The sequence below is a fragment of the Zingiber officinale genome, chromosome 7A (genome assembly GCF_018446385.1).
Source record: "Zingiber officinale cultivar Zhangliang chromosome 7A, Zo_v1.1, whole genome shotgun sequence".
Classification (NCBI taxonomy): domain Eukaryota; kingdom Viridiplantae; phylum Streptophyta; class Magnoliopsida; order Zingiberales; family Zingiberaceae; genus Zingiber; species Zingiber officinale.
This window is the reverse complement of record NC_055998.1, coordinates 140,848,190-140,865,654: the sequence shown is the minus strand read 5'-3', so window position 1 is coordinate 140,865,654 and position 17,465 is coordinate 140,848,190. Positions and strand designations below refer to the sequence as shown.

General features: G+C 37.1%; 1 protein-coding gene across 2 annotated transcripts; it reads right to left on the bottom strand.

The window, feature by feature from the left end:
• Positions 1 to 486: 486 nt before the first annotated feature.
• LOC122002944 (plastidic glucose transporter 4-like) lies at positions 487 to 6,144 on the bottom strand. Of its 2 annotated transcripts, XM_042558344.1 has the most exons (14): positions 6,025 to 6,144; positions 5,665 to 5,938; positions 5,309 to 5,420; positions 5,035 to 5,102; positions 4,718 to 4,850; positions 4,546 to 4,645; positions 4,347 to 4,459; positions 2,931 to 3,024; positions 2,688 to 2,841; positions 2,358 to 2,504; positions 2,186 to 2,259; positions 1,173 to 1,261; positions 953 to 1,067; positions 487 to 789 (listed from the first exon to the last, which is right to left on the bottom strand). In XM_042558344.1, the coding sequence occupies exons 2-14, from the start codon at positions 5,807 to 5,809 to the stop codon at positions 607 to 609; spliced, it is 1,527 nt and encodes a 508-aa protein (XP_042414278.1). In that variant the 5' UTR covers positions 5,810 to 5,938; positions 6,025 to 6,144; the 3' UTR covers positions 487 to 606. The 2 variants fall into 2 exon arrangements, with proteins under 2 accessions (XP_042414278.1, XP_042414279.1); XM_042558345.1 differs by lacking the exon at positions 487 to 789 and having other exon boundaries at positions 950 to 1,067; positions 1,154 to 1,261.
• Between the last annotated feature and the right edge of the window lie 11,321 nt (positions 6,145 to 17,465).

The window sequence follows — 17,465 nt, the reverse complement described above, 5'->3', positions numbered from 1 at the left end:
CATCGTAATTTACCTGACTTGAGCGTCGGAGGGTCGCCGCCGGGAACCCCTTTCCCGGCCCGACTTCTGTGCAGGTTAGCCGGAGCATCGCGCCGCCAGTTGGAGATCTACATCAGCGAGTCGGAGAACGCCACGTGCCCAGCGTCTGTTGACTTCTGGTTCGGACAGGATCATCATTAAATACATTATATAATTTTTTTTAAAAAAAATTGAATGAATTAATATGTTAGTACACAACTTATTCCATTGTTATAGTTAAAAAAAATAATATCAATTATTTCATTTGTGACTAAGTTCACAATGGCTTGCAACCACCTCACCGGACCTCGTCGTTACGAGATCACTCACGACCGATATGAGCAACCTCACGAGCCACCCGATCGACCTTGAAACAACACTGTGAGAGATTATTTTCGAACGAGACAAGGCCATGAGTTTGAGTAAGGAGAGGAGAGTTCATTCCGTCCGATTCAAACCGTTGAAAAAAATATCAAAAAACTTGCAATGCATAAATAGAGAATCATGCTTTAAGATCAACAAAGAACTACATGACACTAATTCGATCATGGATGTTTGCGGTCGGAGCGGTTTTGGCTGCTCTTTGGATCAAACTTCAGCACTGAGGGCGCGCTCGATCTCTTCAAGTGACCGCCCTTTGGTCTCCATGACATTGCCGGCTATGTAAAGAACAGCAAGAGTGCATGCCACCGCGAATCCCAGATAGACTTTGTTGATTCCAAACTTGTTCACTACACTGAGGAAGTAGAGACCGATGATGAAATTGGAGACCTACGATAAAAGGATTCGAGTTAGTACAAACGGCTCCGACCGATCGACCAAACTTGTTGCATTTGTACAATTGAAGGCAAAGTTTGCATTCTATAGACTTGGCTACATTGATCCCTTATGATTCAGTTTGAGAATGGTGCACTAGGCGATGGAATTCTCTTACCCAATGCATACCGAAAGACAATGCGACTGCCTTAGCTCGGATCCTAGAGGCAAATATCTCCGGAAGGAGAAGAGCCGGTACCGGGCCAGCGCCCAGCGAAAAGGACAGCACATATCTGTTGCAATACAATTTAACAAAGTTGGAGCCACGATGAAGAAGTACAAAATCACGTACAAAAGGGGGAAGAGATGCGAATTCTACCGAAGTTCCATTCACTTACAAGACGGTGCCTAGGACCGCAAGGGTTCCTGAATAAGGAGCAAGTGCCTTCCATGAGAAAGACAAGGAAAGCAAAGACATGGAAACAGCCTACAGAAATAGAAATTACGAGGCAAATATTAGTGTTGGGAAATCAACTTCTGAAAAGAGTCATTTAAACAATCATATTTCAGGAGCATAACAGATTTAAGAGAAGCATTTTAAAGTTCCCTACAATGTTATGCATTTAGCTATTTTCATCTTGATTTCCTCTATCAAGCAATCATCATGGACTTTTAGAACAAGAACTTGCACATCTCAAACATTTTTCGGTGTATAGAGATAGTAGCATCGAGTTAAGTAGCTAGAAATGCTAGAAAAAATGTCTCATAACCATTTTGACCTGGGGAATCCAGTGATTATCTCCCACAAACTACAGTTATTGAAACAGCTACAACAAATTTATTTAGGCTGTGCGCGCTAATAGTAATAGTAAAATAAGCTCAAGACAGTTATATTGCTCCATAATGCGAGGAATCAATGGGCTAAACATAATGGCTATGTAACACTTTATCCGCTCAGAAGGGAGACATGAGAAGTTGGATGACAAATGGTGAAGCATGCTTTACTTTATACCTTAAATCGATGACAAGTTATGAGGGAAAACTAAATTTTGTTAGAGAACAAGTTAACCTTGGTGTTTGCAAATAGTAGCCATCGAACTTATCTTTCTAGAAACATTGTATCTTGTCAAAAATATTGCATCCATGAAGATAAACCAACGGAAAATACAAAGAGAGGACTAAACTTCCTAGAGTTAATTCAGTAACCTTCAGCCAAAAGTACATGATTTCTTAGATACTATAAAGTCATTGAACGACAACAATTTGAAGCAAGCAAAAACAGATTTTCAAAATGATATCAAATGTCTACTACTCCAAATTGCAGAAATAAACCAAGTCGAAAAAAAAAGTTGTTTCTAAGCTCGTGATACTTTAATGAGATCGATAATATAGACAAGAGAAAAAGGACTACCATTCCAGAAAAACTTGTTATTAGGAGGCTCTTCCTTCCTCGCTTATCCATCAGAGAAGATGCAACAGCAGTCCCTGTAACAATTGCATATTAATAGTGAATCATAGGTTATGCTGTGTGAATGACTTGAACTAGAAATTGTTGTGTTTACATTTAAACAGGAAACACATACCCAAAACATTTGACGCCCCAACAAGAGCACTAGCTGCGACATCAGAAGCAATTCCCGCACTGCGGAATACAGATGTAGAATAGTACACAACAGCATTTATCCCAGACAGTTGTTGAAACAAGAACAATGCGGCTCCAACGCTAACAACTGCAATTGGTAATGTGCTGAGAGAACTAGCTATAATAAATGATGCTACCATGAAGAAGCAAAGAAGAAAATATATATTACAAGAAAGAATGCTTGTAAGCCAGATGCAGAGGCTGAAATAGAAATTTTCTATGGGAAAAACATTATAACAGATCTAGGCAACTTAAATATTATCAAGAGTACCTTTCCTATAGCGCTTACTGAAAAGATCGAGCCAACCAGCATCTGGTTCAGTTGAACCTTCACCACCTGACCTGAACTCATACATAACATCAGCAACCTTTTCTTTGCCATATAGTTTCCTTATAGTTGTTTCAGCATGAGAAAGTTTTCCTTGCTGCAGCACACAAGATGACAAGAACGTTGGGTAAGCAACAGAGATTGATAATCACATTGCTTTAAGTCGAAATAAAAAAAAAAATGAACCTGAAACAACCACCGAGGGCTTTCTGGACAGAAAGCCATCCCTACTGCCATCAACACCGAGGGAATGATTGCAATGGTAAACATTGTTCTCCACCTGACGGAAGGTCAAAATTACATAAGAACACCAAAATATGGTCATAAGGAAAGATGCTTACACCATGCGATTCTAAAAGGACAAGAATGTAAATTAGATTAAGACTATCATGAAAGAAGTGCAATAACAACACAGTGAAAGAATAGACAAAATTAGACCAATTAAGATTATGATGACAATCAGTATTACCAAATTTCAGATGTATCTTGTCACAAATAGAAGAGGGTAAGGTGCCATCAAATAGACAATAAAAAGTAAGATGTTGAGGTATAAAGTAAGAACTTCAAGCAATTGTTTATCATGCTTTTCATAGTATAGTTTAACTTGTAAGGAACTAAGAGTTCTAGTTAATTCATGAGAAAACTCAACCTTTTAGTAGTTCTAATTTGTTGTCCAAGAACTTGGAGTATATCCAAGATTTGCAGTAATGACTACATGGATGAAATCAAGAGGGAAAAGCCACCTTTCAGCAGTTCTAATTTGCTGTCCAAGGACTTGGAGTATCTCCAGGATTTGCAATTATGATCTACATGGATTACATGAATATCACCAAATATTTTTTGTTTAATCAGGTACTAGACAAGAACATAAGACAAAACTATGCTAACATAGATACATGACCATAACAGCACAAACTAAAAAGCTTATCCTAACAGCAATGTTATAAAATATTAATTGGCTTTCCAGTGAATCATGGTGAGGATGCAAAATTAGCAAAGAAATTATTTGACTATGCAAAACTACTAACCAGCATCTAGAGCAATAAGTGCAGGTTGGTAAAAATTTAAAGATACACAAAAAGTAATATCAGATTTAATCACCCGGTTACCATTTTAAAGCATTAAAAATTGGGCAAATGAATTTTAATGAAAAAGAAATGGCACACTGAAAAGCAACTGTTATTTGATTTGGATGCAGTTATGGAACTATAAGGATCATCCAGTTTAGTTTAGGGTTGTCTGATATATTCAATTACTTTCTTCCATAAAATTTTCATAAGGTATGAACAGAAGCATGCTCCAATTGTCAACAATTATTTTGCTTCTTCAACTTAGTTACCATTCTAAAACATGAGAAGATAGGACTCGAGAATTAACACACTGATATGTTGTTAATTCTTTCGTTTTCCCTTTTAATATATGCCTTCTACGAGGGCAAGAAATTCAGTTCGTTGTCTGTGTAACAAACATTTCACAACTAGTAAATTCACCAAGTAAGTGACAAGAAACACATCCTTAACAAGATCTTAAACTTAAATAATTGAACTACAAATTTTAAGATGCTATGTGCCGCAAAACAGATACGGTGATAAAAAAAGTTACCATAAAGGGTTTCCAGCTAATGGCAATCCAGCTACCAATGCCACAAGAATTCCAATGCAAATGAAAAGCTGGTTTACTGATCCAAGAGCTCCACGGATTTCAGTTGGAGATATCTGAAAGTAGCAGGTGCAGTTTAGCCACATGACAGACACACCAATTTTTTGTAGTATAGTCATCAGAAGAGTACAAGATCAGGAACCTCGGATATGTACAGTGGCACAATAGCAGAAGAGATGCCGATCCCAATTCCAGTAAGCAGTCGACCAATTATCATTGTTCGTACATCCTGGGCTATTGCACTGCAAAATCTCCATCAAATTAGAGACAAAATCAGACAGCTAAGTTTCAGAGTTTTCAGTGTGTCATGAAACCTGATAAATGCACCAATTGCAAGGGGAATTGCATTGAGTTGAAAAGTCCGAGTCCGACCAAATTTATCAGCCAATGCACCTCCAGTGAAAGAACCTATTGTTGCACCAGCAAGGGCTATGCTAACAACCCAACCTGCAGGTAGATCAAAATGAAAGAAAGTTGAAGCTAATGAACTAGTAACTTAAATTAGTTGGCAAGGATCAGTTAAAGCTATTGGCGAGATTATCGAAGTCTACTAAAGCAAATTGCATTCAAATGAAATAAACAATGAAATCAAATAATATGATTACTAAGTAATAGAAAAACATGAACACACCTTGTACTACAGTATTTTCGGCGATTCCCAGGTCCTTTGCAAGATATTCGAGTGATCCATTTACCACACTGCAAAGTGAAGATGCAATAACAAAAATGTTAAAATCGGGATATCAAATTGAAATGTAGACATAGGAAAATGGCATTTCTTATAGTAAGGATTTTCATGCAAGTTCAGCTAACTAGCATAGGATTGGTTATCAGGATATACTGGAGAAGAAAAACAAGATGAAGAATTACATAATTAGTACTTTTAATAGCAGTCAGTAACATACGCAAGGTGGTATCCAAACAGAATGGCACCCATGCAAGCTACACCAACATACGGAAGCACATTCGCAGATGTTTTCTTCTGTAGTTTATCAGAGGGTAGATCCTCAAGCTCACCTGAGACCAGTCAAAATCATAACACTTGGCTATCGACACAGTCTTTAGAAAACAAATTGTAACTTTGCTAGTATGCTGAGTTTATACGATCCTGTTATCCCAAACAAAGGAATCGATGAAATGAAATATCAGTTCCATTATTTCCTACCGCACAAGCAACAAAAAGCAAGTTTGATGTATGATTCACGATGATTGGATAAGCAAAGAAAGAGAAGTAAATGAAAGAAAGTTCGATAGAACAAACCAGTCGCTTGGACTTTTGCGTATCGAGCTCTTTCTCTCGACCTAAAAATCCCTTCCACGCCGCTCTTCAATCGCGCCATCTCCACTCCGAGAGTGATCGAAGATCTGAGCGGCGAACTCCCACAGCAGAATCCAGCGTCTGCCATCGACGATCTGTTTGACCCCGGCCAGATCTCCCTGATCACGCCAAGACCAGGCGAAACCCTACGCAGCCTTTCACAGCCGCAAACGTCGCACTCTGCCACATGCCTCCTCGGCGATTCCTTGATTCCTTCCTGTTATACACAGAAGAGTTGACCTTGATAGGGACAAATTCAGCCACAAGGTACCAAAAAGATTACTCTTTTGATCGGAGTTTGACCTAGAGAATATGGAGGCTCGATCGAAGCTTTCAGAAACCAAAAAATGATCGATCTTTGAGCAGATCGATCTCCGGCGACTAGAGAGAGGGAAACAAATATTGAAATATATCTTTGTAATTAATAATGATAAAAAAAAGGCTCATATAATTACCCTTTTTTATTTAAAATACTCTTTTAATGAATCAATTTTTTAACCAAAAAAAAACTTTTTGATATTAAAAAGTTAATATTCTATTTAGAGTATCTATAAATCAATTTGTATTCATCTAAAATGAATGATTTAAAAATTAATTTACATTTTTTATCAAAATATTTTTTAAAAATATATATTAAAAATTGGGCAAAATTAAAAGGAATTCCTTTTCTTATTGAAAAGCTAAAGGAGCATCATTTTTTTTAAATCTAAAGGACATATCACCTTTGAAATAATAAAATTATCTTCTAATATAATAAAATCATGTCTCCCATCAAAATTGGATACATTACAGTAACTACGAAATTATACAATCATATTTACTATGATTTAATATTTACTATAATTAAGTTGTCACATAATTATAATAATTATAATTATGTAACTAATACATATAACAATTTTTTAACAACTACCATATGAAAAAAAAAATTTAAGATTAAATTGTTCGGAGTTTCTGGAATATTTTAAATGATATTTTTTAGATTTGAAATTGATCCGGCGGTTAGAACAGGGGACCCCCATTCTGAGATGCCAATGTCATGCGGGAGTCAAAAAGCCAGGTGGCCGACCGGAGAAGGATGAGCCGACCTCCCAGCCGGGCGACCGGTGAACAGCCGATGGCCAAAGTCGCCCCGACAGAAGTCGGGGTTCCGATGCTCAATATAACAGTAGCAAAGAGCCGAGCGGAAGGCCTAAGAGAATGTGATATACTGCTAAATAGTCCCTACATAGCACCCTACCAAAAATATCCCCAGCATATGGAGGCAAAGGGCTGGCCGGACGGACGCGATGTGAGTGTCGTCCGGCCGGCGCATACGTTGAGGGCTGACCGGACGGACTCCCCGTCCGGCCGGCCTACTGGACGCCCCGACCTGTGGTAGGTAAAGAAGGACAAGAACATCTTATGACAGCTGTCAAGTCCTATGGCTAGGCCATACTCCAAGTCTGACAACGGGGTGTTCTGTTGTCCCATCGAAGACATGCGTGGACTGCAGCAGTATGGCGTCAGGTAAGCTTTCTGACAGACACATACCGAGGTATGGGCTACGGACATGTAGGCGCCTCGGTGGACGTGTAGGAGCTCTTTCACCGCTCTATATAAAGAGCCTCATACTTCGCCGGAGGTACGCCATATATACAACTTTGGAGCCACTTTCCCCACTACTTGCTTGCCTGACTTGAGCGTCGGAGGGTCGCCGCCGGGAACCCCTTCCCGGCCCGACTTCTGTGCAGATGCGCCGGAGGTTCGTACCACCAGTCGAAGACCCACGTCAGCAAACCGGAGAGTGCCGCGTGCCCAGCGTCCGTTGAGTCAGCGTTCGGACAGGATCAATTTGGCGCCGTCTGTGGGAACGCTCCTGCATCCGAACGGAAGCAATGGACGAAGCTGGACGACCACACATGGTGATGCTCTCCGTGGAGAAACTCGACGCTCTGACAGAGGCAAGAGTAGCTAGGCTCGTGGAGCAACAGGAGCAAAAGGCTCAAGTAGAAGGATAACGCAGCAGGCCGCCTCCACCTCTGGGGGGGGCCGAGCGGCCATGGAGGACCGACCGGGAAGTTTCGCCATCCTCCTGGCCTTGATAAATTTCGACGAGTACATTGTATCCACCTCACTCCATGGGTATTCGGGAGTTGAGAAATTGAGTCAGATCTTATGCTGATCGGCAGGTTAGTTTTTCAGATATAGTTTATTTCGGGCATAGAATTCATCGTAATTTTCCGAAAGAAGGCCCGTGCCGTTCGGCCGGGCGTACATCATCGGAGCCAAAGGCTCGACAATGAAGGCCCGAGCCGTTCGGCCGGAGGTATAATAACCGAGCCCAGCGCTCGACGAAGAAGGCCCCGAGCCGTTCGGCCGGAGGTATAATAATCGAGCCAAGCGCTCGACGAAGAAGGCCCCGAGCCATTCGGCCGGAGGTATAATATCCGAGCCAAGCGCTCGATGCCGAAGGCCTCGAGTCGTTCGGCCGGAGGTATAATATTAGAGCCAAACGCTTGACGAGGAAGACCCCGCGCCGTTCGGCCAGGAGTAGAGTATCTGAGCCCAGCGCTCGACAAAGAAGACCCCGAGCCGTTCGGCCGGGAGTATGTTATCCGAGCCAAGCGCTCGACGAAGAAGACCCCGAGCCGTTCGGCCGGGAGTACGTTATCCGAGCTGGGGGAAAGGTGCACTAAATGTAAATTTATACACATTTCGGTCGCCTATGTCCTTGTAATGCAGGAAGTAAAATTATAAAGATGGCAAATATCTTCGCCGACCGGCTGTGTTAAAAGTAGTCTTAAAGGTCGTCGAGCTCCGACGTTAAAAATCGAGAGACGAGCCGGCGTCTATAAACCCTCCGAGCAGAAGACCGTCGAGCTCCGACGTTAAATATCGAGAGACGAGCCGACGTCTATAAACGTCCGAGCGGAAGACCGTCGAGCTCCGACGTTAAATATCGAGAGACGAGCCGACGTCTATAAACGTCCGAGCGGAAGACCGTCGAGCTCCGACGTTAATATCGAGAGACGAGCCGACGTCTATAAACATCCGAGCGGAAGACCGTCGAGCTCCGACGTTAAATATCGAGAGATGAGCCGGCGTCTATAAACGTCCGAGCGGAAGACCGTCGAGCTCCGACGTTAAATATCGAGAGACGAGCCGGCGTCTATAAACGTCCGAGCGGAAGACCGTCGAGCTCCGACGTTAAATATCGAGAGAGGAGCTGGCGTCTATAAACGTCCGAGCGGAAGACCGTCGAGTCAAAATCTCGAGCCTTATCGAGCGGATGAAAGGTGCACGAAGGTAACTCAGTTTTGCGTATATGCGAGTCGCCCGCGTCCTTGTAATGCAGGAAGCGAAATTAATTCAAAGGATGGCTAAGGGTTACGCCGATCGGCAGTATCGAAGTTAGCCGCGAAGACCGTCGAGCTCCGACGTTAAATATCGAGAGACGAGCCGGCGTCTATAAACGTCCGAGCGGAAGACCGTCGAGCTCCGACGTTAAATATCGAGAGACGAGCCGGCGTCTATAAACGTCCGAGCGGAAGACCGTCGAGCTCCGACGTTAAAAATCGAGAGACGAGCCGGCGTCTATAAACGTCCGAGCGGAAGACCGTCGAGCTCCTACGTTAAATATCGAGAGATGAGCCGGCGTCTATAAACGTCCGAGCGGATGGCCATCCACGTGATACATTCTGGCGGTAAGAGCCGACCGACGACAGAGCCTGTTCTTGAAGGCCAACATACGGCCGAGCAGCTCGCTTAGCAAGAATATATGGAAAACCTCTTTGAGGTAAGGTGCAAAGCAAAAGATGGTTAATAAGAATTGAAGATGTGAGCACGTGAACGTGTGACGTTCGCGCGCCGAACGACTATGCAGGCGCATGGCGAAAAGACATTTTCTGAAAACAATCGGCTTGAGTCCGTATTAGAGTATGAAGCCGAGCGGAGGGGTTTTAAAGAACACTTGAACATGACGAAAGTGTTGGTGCGGGTAGCACTAACGGTCTAACCCAGGTTTTGATGAATGACAAATAGGTTAAGTTAGTTGTGTTGTTGTCTGACACTTTGATCAAGTGTGCAGGAAAAGTCCAGACAGGTCGACGGGCTGACCGGATGTCTGGCACGAAGTCCAGCTAGGTCGACGGGCTGACCGGATAGCTGGCAAGAAGTCCAAGCGGGTCGACGGGCTGACCGGACGCTTGGCGAGAAGTCCAGCTAGGTCGACGGGCTGACCGGATAGCTGGCAAGAAGTCCAAGCGGGTCGACGGGCTGACCGGACGCTTGGCGAGAAGTCCAGCTAGGTCGACGGGCTGACCGGATAGCTGGCGAGAAGTCCAGACGGGTCGAAGGGCTGACCGGACGTCTGGCAGGTAAGTAAGGTAAGTCACTGCGAGGACGCGTTCCCGGGAAGGGAACATTAGGCGTCGATCCGGCTTAGATCCATTTCGGATATCTAAGTCGAGATCGTGACTAGATTCCGGTCTCGGAAAGACAGAATCTAAGTCATACTCTTTCTTATCCATCTATTGAACTTTAACCGTGCTAACTATGCTTTACAGATACATATTTGCCTCGGACTAACCCTATTTTGCGGAAAAAGGAGCTTTCTGGATCCGGGCGCCGGAGGATCCGGCGCCCGGAGGTCCGAGCGCCCGTTTTATCCAGCCAAGTCGTCGCCGCGTGGAGCATCATGGTTCGTGGCAATCGTCACGTTCTGTGCGCCTAAGGGATCCAGCGCCGGGACAAGATATAAAAGAAGCCCGGTAGGAGCTTCAAAGAAATCAAGTCTGCACTGAAAACTTACTTGCTGCTCTACGCTCCCGCGACGCCACGAGGCTATTCCGACAAAGCGCTTTCTTAAAGTCTAACTCTTCTTCTCTTGTCGGTATTTTTTTGTCAATTCTTGTACTTATTTGTAATCTTCATTCGAATTGATAGTGATTGCCCAACAAAAGTACTCACGAAGGCGCGCCTTCGAGTAGGAGTCGTCACAGTTCGAACGAAGTAAAAAACACCGTGTTCATTTTAGTTTTCGCTGCGTTTATACTCATCTTTATCGAATCGATATTCACCCCCTCTATCGAATCCAACGGTCTTACAAGTGGTATCGGAGCGGGCTTCGATTTGGTGCAACCACCAATCGAGCAAAGGGGGGACTTTTGAAAGAAAAATTAAATATCGTTTGTCTTTAAAATAAAACCTTACGCCTTTCGCTTTTTCCCTCCAAACTGTTTTTGAAAAATACATCGTCATCTTTTACTATTATTTAGTATCGACAAAATATTACATTTTCAAAATTTGAGATAATATTTTTATTAATATTTTAATAATATTTTATTATTTTTAAAAAAATTAAAATATTATTTTTTCCAGCACTGCTAATCCAAGACCAAGTCTTGGGATTTTGTCTTTGTTTCATTGTGTGCAAGAACAATGTCTTTTCAAGAAGGATGGAACCCCAATGAACCACCACCGTACGATGAAGATTTCAACTACTGGAGGCGAAGAATGGAATGCTTCTTAGGAAGCGTAGATATCGATTATATGCTAATATTGAAAAAACCTTCTCAGAACTCGGAACTGAATAAAAACGTAAGTAAAATTATTTGTAATATTTTACCTAACAATATCATATGCAGACTAGAAAAATACAAGAATGCATATGAGCTGTGGACCCAGTTGATCAAGCTTCACGAGACGCCAATGGAGCTAGAAGATCAAGTTAAAGTTGAATCCAGACTCGAGTCAGATCCAATGGAGAAGCCTGCTGAATTAGGGGTTGCGCTCAAGGTTAGTAATATTTACCAAAACACCCTTGCTAGTAGTAGTTTAAAATATGTGCATGTTAGTTTGGATATATCTGAAAGTATATGTGAAAATAGTGTACATGACAATACTTGCGAAAATACCCCTAGGATATTTTCTGATAAAACAAATATAATTAATTCAGAAAATACCCTAGGATATTTTCTGATAAAACAAATATAATTAATTTAGAAAATACAGAAAATCTGAAAATAATTAATAAATCTAAAATTCGAACTTAAACCTAAACAAATTTGAAAATTCAAACAAAAGGATGACAAGGTCAATATCAATCTAGACACAATTAATAAATTGTTTAATAATCTAGACAATATCAATCTAGAAAATTCTATCCAAACCCAAGATAATTTAGTTAACAAAAAATTAAATTTTAATGATAAGACTTATTTAATAAATTCCACTAATTATATCAACTTAAAAGGTAAAGAAAATATAAGGATAAAATCAAACACTTTGATAAAATCAAAACGGAAGTTAACAAACTTAAAATTAAATGTTAAAGATAACATATTAAACAAAAATAATCTAGAAAATTCAAAATTAACAATTAATAAAAAGTTAAAAGACAAACCCTTAAAGAAATATAATTCAAACAATTTAATTAACTCAAAATTAAATAAAAACCTAAACTTTAAAAATAAGCTACTAAAGAAAGATAAGTCAATTAACCCAATACAATTAAAATTGAAAGAAAATTTAAATATTAAATATACTCTTTTAAAGAAAGATAATTTGACCAATTTAATTAATTCAAAATTAAAAACTTAAATTTAAATTACAAATTAAACATTAAAACTTAACTAAAACTAACTCTAATTATACAAGAAATCTTAAAAATAAAAATCAACAATTTAGGGGGAGGCTCCAGAATAGCTGGCACCTCCAAAAATAATTTACCCGACAGGGTAACCGAAACAAACTTACCCGGTAGGGTACCCAAAAACCAACCTACCTGGCAGGGTAGTTAGGAATAGAATAAACAGGGACAAAAGTTTAACTTGACAAGTAGTACTGGTGAAGTTTTGGATGATAGTACGTTGGGGAAGCTTGGGCATCGCATGTCTAGAAAGATATGGCTTCGATCTGGTGCATTTGGCCAAGTGGAACTGACCGAAGCTACCCCTTACGGATCCTAACTAGGTAGACCAAGGTTTGGTACTAAGCTCCGTGGATAGGACTATTCGGAAAACCTCGAAGGGTTGGTTACTTCTAATGATGTCCAGGTGACTCACCAAGCTTAGAAGTTTATCTGAAAAATGCCTATTTGTTGAGACCAAAGTTAAACCTGAATCTAACACAAGTTAAACCAAACTCTATAATTAAATCTAATTCATCTCACAAAATTATAGGATTCCCTGATTGATAATCTAGATCGGGTGAGATGAATAAGGATTAAATTAAATAATTTTCAAATTAAAATTAATTTTCAAATTTCAAATTAAATTAAAATTAATTAAAATTAAATTTCGAATTTCAAATTAAATTAAAATTAATTTTCAAATTTCAAATTAAATTAAATTTAATTAAAATTAAATTTCAAATTTCAAATTCAAATTATAATAACTTTAAAAACCATTTTAAAAATTCTTTAAAAACCATTTTAAAAATTCTTTAAAAACCATTTTAAAAATTCTTTAAAAACTATTTTTAAAAATTCTTTAAAAACTATTTTTAAAAATTCTTTAAAAAACTATTTTAAAAAATTCTTTAAAAACTATTTTAAAAATTCTTTAAAATCTATTTTAAAAATTCTTTAAAATATTTTAAAAATTCTTTAAAATCTATTTTAAAAATTCTTTAAAAAACTATTTTAAAAATTCTTTAAAATCTATTTTAAAAATTCTTTAAAAAACTATTTTAAAAATTCTTTAAAAATTCTTTAAAAACTATTTTAAAAATTCTTTAAAAACTATTTTTAAAAATTCTTTAAAAAACTATTTTAAAAATTCTTTAAAAACTATTTTAAAAATTCTTTAAAAACTATTTTAAAAATTCTTTAAAAACTATATTTAAAAATTATTTTAAAAATTCTTTAAAAACTATTTTAAAAATTCTTTAAAATCTATTTTAAAAATTCTTTAAAAACTATATTTAAAAATTATTTTAAAAATTCTTTAAAAACTATTTTAAAAATTCTTTAAAAACTATTTTAAAAATTCTTTAAAAAAAAAAACTATTTTTAAAATTCTTTAAAAACTATTTTAAAAATTCTTTAAAAACTATTTTTAAAATTCTTTAAGAATTATTTGAAAAATTCTTTAAAAAACTATTTGTAAAATTCTTTAAAAACTATTTTTAAAATTTCTTTAAAAAACTATTTTTAAAATTCTTTAAAAACTATTTTTTAAAATTCTTTAAAAAACTTTTTAAAAATTCTTAAAAAACTCTTTAAAAATTCTTTTAAAAATTATTTTAAAACATTTTAAAAAATTATTTTAAAAACTCTTTTAAAAATCATTTTAAACGTTAAAAAAAAATTATTTTAAAACATTTTAAAAACTATTTTAAAAATCATTTTAAACTTTAAAAAATTCTTTTAAAAAATTATTTTAAAACATTTTAAAAATTATTTTAAAAACTCTTTTAAAAAATCATTTTAAAATTTTTTTTAAAGTTATTTTAAAACATTTTTAAAAATTATTTTAAAAACTCTTTTAAAAATCATTTAAAAAAAAAAACTTTAAAAATTCTTTTAAAAAATTCTTTTAAAACCTTTTAAAAATTATTGTTATTTTAAAAATTATTTTAACTTAAAAATTATTTCAAAAATTATTTTAAAAAAAAAAACTTTTAAAAATCATTTAAAAAATATTTTAAAAATCATTTTAAAACTAACTAAAAATTTTGTATCATTTTGAATGAAATTTTGTTAACTTAAAAATAGTAATAATAAATTATTTCTATAGATTATTTTCACTTTAAAAATTATTATTTTGACTTTAAACTCATTTTTAATCTTAAACATCATTTTAACCTTAAAATTAATTTTTAATTTGACTTAACTAAAAATTAAATCTTAAATTAAAACTTAATATTGAAATTAAAATTAAAATTAAAATTTTTAACTTAGAACTTGAAATTAAACTTAAACTTAAATTAACCACTAATATTAATTTAAATCTAAAATCAAAACTGAATCAAACATATGTTAATTGACATAAAACATATTATAAAAATCATTTTAAATTCCTTTTAAATGCTGTTTTAGTTATTCCTTTAAATTTTTTTTTAATAATCATAATTATAACTAACACTTTCGTTGACCAGCTCAATCAAGTAATATGAAATTTAAATTATTTCACTAAGTATTAAATTATTAAATCAAGTGAAAACTAATCAAGAAATTATTGATAATACTTAACTGTTATTGAATTAATAAAATCTTATCTTATTTAACCTTAAACTAAAGTTAAGCACCTGAATCTAAAATTAATTAATAATTGATTAATCAAATTCAAATAAACAGTTATACCAAGGATACAGAGATAATAATATATGTATTACTAAATTAGACAAATGTGTTAGGGCTTTGAAATTTAACACAACCAAACCTTAGTATTAAAGGGGAGATATTAAATTAAGGGGAGTAACCAATTCAGGGGGAGGTTCAATTTCTTTTAAATCCCCTAGAAAAATTAATAAATAAGGAGGATTAATAAATTAAAGGAATATCAAATTAAAGGAATATCAAATTCAGGGGGAGGTTTATTTTTTAATTATCTCCTTAAGCGTTATTTTTTAATCTTCTCTTTAAAATCTCTCTAGAAAATTCTACCTCATTTAAAAAAAAAAATTACTTTGAATATTTTTAGCAAATATTTTCAAACTTTTAAGTATCAAGTTCAGGGGGAGAAATTAATTAAAATTTTGTGTGTTTGAAAAATACTTTTTTACATCTATTTTAAAACTAACTTATTTTTAAAACACCAGTTTTCAAAAAGTTAAATTTAACTAAGTTTAATCCCACCTAATTTTCAAACCTGATTTGAAAAATTAACTATTTCCAAAATTAGCCTTAAAAATTAATTTTGGCAAAAATTTTATTTCTTGAAAAGTTTAATTTTTGCTTTGTTTGAAAAAATCGAAGTTGAAAAATTTACCTTTTTGAAAATTAAATGTTACTTAAACATAAAAAGTAAATTTGAAAAACCTGTCTTGAAAATTTCTACACGCTTGAAAAGTTAAACTTGATTAACTTTAACTTTTCAAAACTCAACTTGTCTACCCCAAGTCAACTTGACTATTTTTTTACTTGGTGTTAAAAATTGCACTTTTATCTTTCAAATTTTGAACCAAACTTAGTTATCTTTCAAAATTTGATTACCAGTTATAGTAAGTCTTCACTATGATTATTTACCTTTGTTCATTTTTTGATGAATGCCAAAGGGGGAGGAGGGTTAGGTGGTTAAGTTAGCTAAACCAATTTGAAAATACAAACTAACAAACTTTAAAACCACATAAATGCATGTTGTTTCTTGCATATGTTTTCACTAACTTAACCAGGTTGTCATTCTATCAAAAAGGGGGAGATTGTTGGTGCGGGTAGCACTAACGGTCTAACCCAGGTTTTGATGAATGACAAATAGGTTAAGTTAGTTGTGTTGTTGTCTGACACTTTGATCAAGTGTGCAGGAAAAGTCCAGCTAGGTCGACGGGCTGACCGGATAGCTGGCGAGATAGAAAAATTGTACATGGAGTATCGTAGCCAGGTCCAGAGTTAGCAGGGAGGGCGGGCGTTACAGGGAGTGACTGTGAGGACGCGTTCCGGGAATGGAACATTAGGCGTCGATCCGGCTTAGATCCATTTCGGATATCTAAGTCGAGATCGTGACTAGATTCCGGTCTCGGAAAGACGGAATCTAAGTCATACTCTTTTTATCCATCTATTGAACTTTAATCGTTCTAACAATCTGTTTTACAGGATACATATTTGCCTCGGACTAACCTCGTTTTGCAGGAAAAGGAGCTTCTGAAACAAGGTGGTCCGGGCGCCGGGAAGGGGGCGCCCGGAAGGGATCCGGGCGCCCGGAAGGCAAATTCATCCAGCCGAGTCGTCGCCACGTGGAGCATCATGGTTCGTGCAGCTACGTCACGTTCCAGGCGCCCGGAAGGGATCCAGGCGCCCGGGACAGCATATAAAAGAAGCCCCAGGTAGGAGCTTCAAAGAAATCAAGTCTGCACTGAAAACTTACTGCTTGCTCTGCTGCTCTACGCTCCTGCGACGCCACGAGGCTATTCCGACAAAGCGCTTTCTTAAAGTCTAACTCTTCTTCTCTTGTCGGTATTTTATTTCTGTCAATTCTTGTACTTATTTGTAATCTTCATTCGAATTGATAGTGATTGCCCAACAAAAGTACTCACGGAGTACGGGCCTTCGAGTAAGAGTCGTCACAGGCTCCGAACGAAGTAAAAAAACACCTGTGTCTATTTTAGTTTTCCGCTGCGTTTATACTCATCTTTATCGAATCGATATTCACCCCCCCCTCTATCGAATCCAACGGTCTTACAGAAAGAAATTTCTTGCCAAAACAAAAGTTACGAGAACGGAAAGATGATCAATTTACGCCCAACGCTGGGCAAACAAAAGAAGTTACAGCAAAAATAAGTTTTGCCGAACGACGAGGATACAAAAAAGTTGATAGAAAACACTCCTCACGCGTCAAAATAAAAAAGAGCGTCGGGAATGGCGCCCATCACGGTAGCCAGATCCTCTGGGGGGATGGTCAGCTCGGCAGGAAGGTGATCTTTAGTCTTCAAGTAATCCACCGCCGCCTTGATCGCCTCTTCGAAAGTGAGGGAAATCTTGTCGGTGAATTTCTCTCCGAAGTCGTCCGAGCGGACAAATGCCTTCCTCACTTCGTCAGAGCGGGCTGACTCCCCATCCTGATACTCTTTGAGCGCGGCTCGGGAAGCATCGTTGGCGGCCTGGA